General features: G+C 43.1%; 1 protein-coding gene across 1 annotated transcript in view; it reads right to left on the bottom strand.

Annotated features, from left to right (window-relative positions):
* The window catches only part of ptprt (protein tyrosine phosphatase receptor type T), a 150,964-nt gene that overhangs the window by 133,900 nt on the left and 9,564 nt on the right, over window positions 1-7,500 (bottom strand). Inside the window, exons 2-5 of the mRNA XM_079748435.1 lie at window positions 4,523-4,683; window positions 3,843-3,953; window positions 495-576; window positions 224-339 (exon numbers count right to left, since the gene is read on the bottom strand). Coding sequence (XP_079604561.1) covers window positions 224-339; window positions 495-576; window positions 3,843-3,953; window positions 4,523-4,683 — 470 coding nt within the window. The remainder of the gene's footprint in view (window positions 1-223; window positions 340-494; window positions 577-3,842; window positions 3,954-4,522; window positions 4,684-7,500) is intronic.

Raw genomic sequence — 7,500 nt, 5'->3', positions numbered from 1 at the left:
AGTACTAACTTATTAGTTAAAACACGCTGTGTATAGTACAATGTATGAGTCGTAGTACTGCAGTAGTAATGTAGTACTATATAGGTACTACACTCTGCGTATACTATAGTGTATGAGTCGTAGTACTGTAGTAGCACTGTAGTAGTACAATAGTTAATGCCCACTGTGTACAGTATAGTGTATGCCCTGGTTGTACTGTTTGTTGTAATACCGTAGCACTGACCTGTAGCCAGAGTTTGTCGTGCTGCGACCACTTCCCCCCTGCGGTGCACTGGAAGCTGGCGTTCTGCCCCACGTTGACCTCCACGTTCTGCAGGCGCAGGAAGTGAGGCGCCTTGCCTGGGACACAGACAGGAAGCGCATCAAAGACGCACACGCATGCATGGAGACACACAGATATACACATAGACAGACGCAGACGCAGACACACACGCGCGTGCGAACAAGCACCCAGACACACACACACACACACACACACGTATGCTTTGACTTACGACAGGGATGGGCAAGAACTCTGATGTCATCAACGGCGATAAACCCTGGGTGACCCTGGACTGAAACAGCCTCAAAGATGACCTGCGAGAGAGTGAGAGCGAGAGAGAGAGAGAGAGAGAGAGAGAGAGAGAGAGAGAGAGAGAGAGCGAGAGAGTGAGAGAGTTTATTCATTGTACCCATCCATCATTTAATATGTGTGTACATTTGCGCTAGTGCCATGCACACACGTGCTCACATGTGCCATGTGTGTGTGTATATGAGACGTGTGTGTGTGTGTGTGTGTTTGTGTGTGTGTGTGTGTGTGCGTCTTTGAGTGTGTGCATATGTCCACAGAATGCTGACGCAGGCATCTGTGTGGATTTTGAGGACTCCTTTAATATTGAGTATTCCTCTTTTAATTTAATATACTTTTTAGCACTTAATATATATTTCAGACACTTAATATACACTTCAAAGGCTTTCAACCTCTTTGGGAGCAAGCCAACAAAGCACTTAGACACTGGACCACATTCTAGTCATATCATTTTCCGAGAGACCCAATATTACTGGAATATGACTTTGTGGTTTAAACTGTAAAAAGTTTAAGTGTAGAGTTCTTGTTGACTCCAGAGTTCTGATTAAACTCCATTACTGCTCCTCTTTCTTTCTTGCTGCTAGCCACCTTCTGTCACCGTCTTCATTTCCCTCTCTCTTTTACCTTCCCTCACAGCATTTACTTCTCTCTCTCTTTGTCAATATAAAGTGTCTCTAAAGTCGATTTAAAGGAGATTACAGAAAGTTGAAAACTGTATTAAAAAACATACTCAAACATGTATTTGTGTATGTGTTTCGATTCCAGAGCATCAGGGTTGATGTGATTCAGCCTGCAATATTGAAAACCAACCCTCATTCACTTCCTATAGGTCGCTCCATTCTCTCTCTCTCTCTCTCTCTCTCTCTCTCTCTCTCTCTCTCTCTCCCTCTCTCTCACTCCCTCTCCCTCTCTCTCACTCCCTCTCAGTCTGTCAGGGTGTCAGGGTGTGTCGGAGGTGACAGGCGGTCAGGGGCACTGGACCCTGCAACTCACTACTGACCCCACTTAACAAACACACACATACACACTCTCTCTCTCACACACACACACACACACACACACACACACACACAGACACAAACACACAAGACACCCAGACCCATATGCTCGGATACATACACCAAATCCCCCCCCCCCCCCCCCACACACACACACACACACACACAGTGCTGTACTTGTCAGGATTCTCAACAATAAAAGTAAGACAGCAATAGAATGCTAAATACTTCTGGGACAAATCTCCTCTCTGCTAGACCCTGTATGAACAAAACCTTCCCCTCTCCTCATATTCGCCTCTCTCCTCCTGTCCTCTTCTCCTCTCTCCATGACCCTGTGTGAACAACAACTTCCACTCTGCTCCTATCCTCCTCTTGCCTCTCCTCTGTCCTCCTCTCCTTTTCTCTTCTCTCCTAGACCCTGTACGAGCATATTTCTTCTCCTTTCTTCCTATCTTCCTCTCCTTTTCTCCTCTCTCCTAAACCCTGTATATGAGCAACACCTCCTTTCCTCTCCTCCTCTTTCCTAGACCCTGTATGAGCAATGCCTTCTCTCACTCCTCCTTTCCTCCCATCAGTTTCCTTTCACTTCTCCTCTCCTCTCTCCTTCACCCCTCTCCCCCCTTTACTCACGACATCTTATCCTCGCCTCCTTGCCGCTCCTTCCGTCTCCTAGACCTCTCCTCTCCTCCTCTACCTCACATACATTCTAAACACTACTACACACGTGGCATACATTCTGAACACCCCTATACTACATGCACACCACACACATCTCAGTGTTCCCTTAAGAGCACCAGATGTCTGTGGATGTGATTGTATGGATTTACTTCATTTCGGACTACACTATTACCCATCAATTATTCATTCATGCTGAATATTCAAAGGATAACCACACAAAGATGTGTTGACACACACACAGTCGCAGACATACACACACACATGCAAACACACACACACACACACACACACACGTAAAACATGCTAATTTATATCCAAACATATTATGGATTACTTTCTTTTACTTCTTAATGAACAGCCACATTTAATTATCTTTATGTCAGAAAAGGGAAATAAATAGTGAGGGTTTAATAAATTGGCTGCTAGTTTTTAATATTTCTTAGAAAATAAATTTTGAAATAAATGAAATAGATTATTGGTATCTACAGTTGAAATATCTGTCCTTAACGAGTTAGGCGGAATAAAAATCCTTATCAGTGATGGATTTTAAATAATGAGTCCCACAGTTGTTGATAAACATAAATGCAAAATTGTAGATGTTAGGTGACAATCCCAGGGGATAAATGGCAGGGCTATATATTGGAGGTGCTAGATAATTTTTCATGGTGCTATAATCTAGATGCTAGCTGTTAGATGCTAGATGCTAGGTGCAAGATTCCTGTGCTGTGTTCCAATATCCATACTTCCATGAGTACACTTAAACGTAGTACACTATCCACACTCACTAAGTGAGCAGATTTTTTAGATGTCAGTGTTGTTCCAAACAAATTTTCCGTGGTGCACTAACCGGAAATTACGATCGCGACTGCCACCGCGGCTCCTCCCCTGCAATAAACATCCCGCTTTGAAAGGTGAGCTCTTTACGCCTAGCAGCTATAACAATCTATAAAAGCTATGAAAACTGCAAAATGACTGTTAATTCAGGAAAATGCTCCGACGTTGGCTCAGCCTGGCTCCGCCTCTTCTGCTACGTAGCTAAGATGGCTGCCGTTGAGTATGAAAAGTGTACGTCGATCCACACTTCCCGGTTTGACCATTTTGAGAACACCATCCGGGTCCTTTCAGGACATTTATTTTGGTCCGATCTTAGTTGGAACTCCTTACGTACTTAAACTAAGTATAGTATGTATGGATAGTATGGATATTAGAACACAGCACTGGTGTTAGAGTTAGGCCAGAAAGCAGAGATGCGCTATGCTAGGTGTTATGCAAATTGCTGGTTGCTAGTTAACTGAGGAGTTAGGCTACAAGGTGAAGATGTAAGGGTACTAGGTGCAATGCTAGGTGCTAGGTCCTAGGTTTTACATGCTTGACACTAGTTACTAGGTTTTAGATGCAAGGGGCTATTTTCTAGACAGGTTATATCTGCTAAGTGCAAGTGCAAGATGCTATATGCGAGGCACTAGGAGTTTGGCCAGAAGGTGGAGAAGTAAGCTACTAGGTGCTATATGTTCGGGGCTAGGTTCTAGAAGCTACTTGGTATGAGCTAGGTCAGAAGGTGGGGATGTTAGCTACTAGGTGCTATATTCTGTCTGTACCTGGTAGGAGTTTGGCCAGAAGGTGGAGATGGCCAACTCAGCCTTCACCCAGCCCTCGGTGACTGTATCGGACGCATTCCACACCGGGTTTCCCTGGGAACCTCCATTCACCTGCGGGAAGAGAGAAGAACATAAATCAATTTTTCTTTAAAGATATGGGAGGCCTACATTGTAACTTTTGAGTGGCTCTGTATCGTTTGGCTCTGTAAACGAGTGCACAGAAGGTACATTCGTTTACCTGTAAAGCGAGGGCCAAAATAGATTGACACTTTTCTTGTCCCACCCATATCAAACAACTAATACTACTAAACCTTGCCCTGGACAAACCACACAAAACCTGGACCTTCAAAGTTTTGAATGTCCAGGATAAATTAGCATGGGACACCCGTAGATACTGCGGCATGAGAGAGACTCTGTCACAAGCCAATCTAGATTGTATGCAGTGTCCCTTCTGTCCGAAAGAAAATAATATCTGAAATCTGAAATCTCTCATACAAATGTTCCAATCAGTTTGTGCAGAGAAAATATATTTTGCTGCATTGCAATCTCACAGCCATTGAATTTTTCAAATCGCTATTCAAAGAGATTTTTAAAAAGGCTTGTGTCAGCAGGGTCATGGTGAATGCCTCATGGAACAACCACATGGAGACTGAAGGTGCTAAACAGCTGGAGGAGGTTACCTTGATGTAGACGTTGAGCGTCCCTGGGCTGGCTCCATCCCGACTGGACAGCGAGTACAGGAAGTCGATGCAGTGGGTGTCGTTCTCCTTCAGAGTGGGCATGTAGAGGTGGGCTTTCTGGCCGGAAGCCCGCCCTGACGCATTCACTACCATGAAGGAGCCTGAGGAGGGAGGGAGGGAATTAGGATTTCTGCTCATTATAACATGAACATCTAGTCAGTCAACAATGAGGTCATTGGTCATTCCCCAAAAACCAAAATTAATTTCCTCCTTTTTCAAAGGAAAGAGACACCCTCCTTCACCTTGTAATCCAACCACAATCCCAGTTTTTGCACAGAACAGGAGAGAAATCTCAAAATAATACAATCAGGCTTGAGAGAGGGAGTGAGGACGAACAGACATAGTGTTTATTTTCCTTTCTTTGAGGAGCTCATGTCTAGCAAAAGGAGTCACTGTGGATGAGTACAAATCCTGTATTGCAAAAACATTGTGGAATATGCTTTGCGTTGTTTATATTATGTATATGTTGTGTTATCTGTAGCTTTAGACCCTTTTCAGTCGACGTCATGATTACGTCAAAGTGTTAGCTAATGGAAAAATGTGCCATGCAAGTGCAGTTTGCAGTTAAGCTACAGTAGTTTGCTCTAATCTATTCACAATAAAAATAGCTCTATAGAACTGGCAGTATTTTGCATAGTACGTTAGTTTGTATGCAAAGTCTCAAATAATCGCACCGTTTTGCTTGTGATCGGATAAGAAAAATGACATGATTTCAGGAGCATAGTTGTTCTCCTTGGGCGGTATTCTACCATATCAGGGTATAATACAATGTCATTGCCAATTTAAGTGTTTATTTGACGGTTTAATGAGGTTAGGTTGAGACAGATTCCGGGAGCGAGTCTTTTCTAAGGCTCAATACTGCTACTGTCATTTGAGATAAAGACATGCATGTTGAGAAAAATAATAATATGGAAAATAAAATAAAGTTTATTTGGTGGTCCTTGCCGGACATTTTCAGATAAATGTTTCATATCCTAAATGTTCTATAGATAATACCTTTATCTGGTCTCACGTCGTCTAACGTGACAATGACTATTGTATAATATACATTTGTATGTTTTAATTTAAAGCCAATATAAAGATAACAATAGATAATTATATAATCTGAGGATAATAGTATCAATCCATCTATACAAATATAATTACAATTAGGGCATTTAGCAGACGCTTTTATCCAAAGCGACTTACATCGGTTAATACACACATTGACACACCGATGGCAGAGTCAACCATGCAAGGCGACAGCCTTGCAGTTAGGGTTAGGTGTCTTGCTCAGGGACACATCAACACTCGAAGGAGCTGGGGATCGAACTAGCAACCTTCTCGGTTACAAGACAACTGCTCTACCTCTAGAGCTAAGCCGACCCACCCCTCTATAGTTTAGTTCAATGTGTTGTAAACATCTATAGTATAGCTCAATGTGTTGTAAACATCAACATTTTGTATGTGAAATTGTATGGTCTTATAAAACAGGGTAGATGGCCTACAGCTCTCTGTGAATCCTAGTACACATCAGCTAACCGCTACAGTTAGCTCATTGGGCTATCTTGGTTGTCGTTGTGTTGTCATTTTAATCTGCACTTTGTTCCTGACTGGAGATGAAGAGGTGGATCTATCCGGTGGCTGGCCACACCGCTGTGGTAAATCTGAGCATCTAAACACAAGAGGGGGCTCTCTTTATGCTCAAAGTGTGCTCTACTCTGGTTTAACTGCCCAGGACGGAGCTATTATGGTCTGGAGGAACTCTGGCTTCACGCCTCCTCAAAAGAGGGGAGGAGAGAGAAACAGCTTAGAGTGAGAGATAGAGAGACAGAAGCATACAACATTAGAGAGGGAAAAATAAAGGGAGAGTATATTGGAAGAGAGGGGGGAAGAGTGAGAGAGCATTTAGGATGAGAGGGAGAGAGAGATGGAAACAATTTCAGCATGAGAGACAGAGAGAGAGAGTGGGGAAATAGGGAGAGATTGAGCGAGAGACAGACGCACACAGAGTGACAGAGACAGAGGGGGGGCAAAGAGAAAGAGAGAGAGAGACAGCGAGCGCTAAAGAGAGAGAGAAAAGAGTTGGTGAGATCAGTGGAGGATGACTTCACTCTCTTCAATATTTGACACATTTTGGCATGTCTGTTGAATTGTGTTGCGTGTGTATGTAGTAGGGAAATGTGTGTGTATGTGTGCGCGCGTGTGCGGTGCGTGTGTGTGTGTTTGATGTGCATGAGATTATGTGTCGTGCCCTGTCTGACAGCTGAGTGTCTCGCTGATATTATAGATAGAGTTTCTGGATTTAAACATGTGATTACAGTCTGAATAATTACAGGAAAGAAGTCTCCCTGAGGAGGATTCCAAAGACCAGGACAACACTGCTATCTTGCTTTCACTCTCTACATCTCTCTCTCTCACACTCACAACAAACACGCACGAGTACACATACAGTGGGGCAAAAAAGTATTTAGTCAGCCACCAATTGTGCAAGTTCTCCCACTTAAAAAGACGAGAGAGGCCTGTAATTTTCATCATAGGTATACCTCAGCTATGAGAGACAAAATGAAAAAAAAAATCCAGAAAATCACATTGTCTGATTTTTTAAGAATTTATTTGCAAATTATGGTGGAAAATAAGTATTTGGTCACCTACAAACCAGCAAGATTTCTGGCTGTCACAGACCTGTAACTTCTTCTTCTTTAAGAGGCTGTTTACCTGTATTAATGGCACCTGTTTGAACTCCTTATCAGTATAAAAGACACCTGTCCACAACCTCAAACAGTCACACTCCAAACTCCACTATGGCCAAGACCAAAGAGCTGTCAAAGGACACCAGAAACACAATTGTAGACCTGCACCAGGCTGGGAAGTCTGAATCTGCAATAGGTAAGCAGCTTGGTGTGAAGAAATCAACTGTGGGAGCAATTATTAGGAAA

Source organism: Pollachius pollachius, assembly GCF_949987615.1.
Source record: "Pollachius pollachius genome assembly, chromosome: 12".
Classification (NCBI taxonomy): domain Eukaryota; kingdom Metazoa; phylum Chordata; class Actinopteri; order Gadiformes; family Gadidae; genus Pollachius; species Pollachius pollachius.
This window is presented reverse-complemented; position numbering and strand designations above follow the sequence as displayed.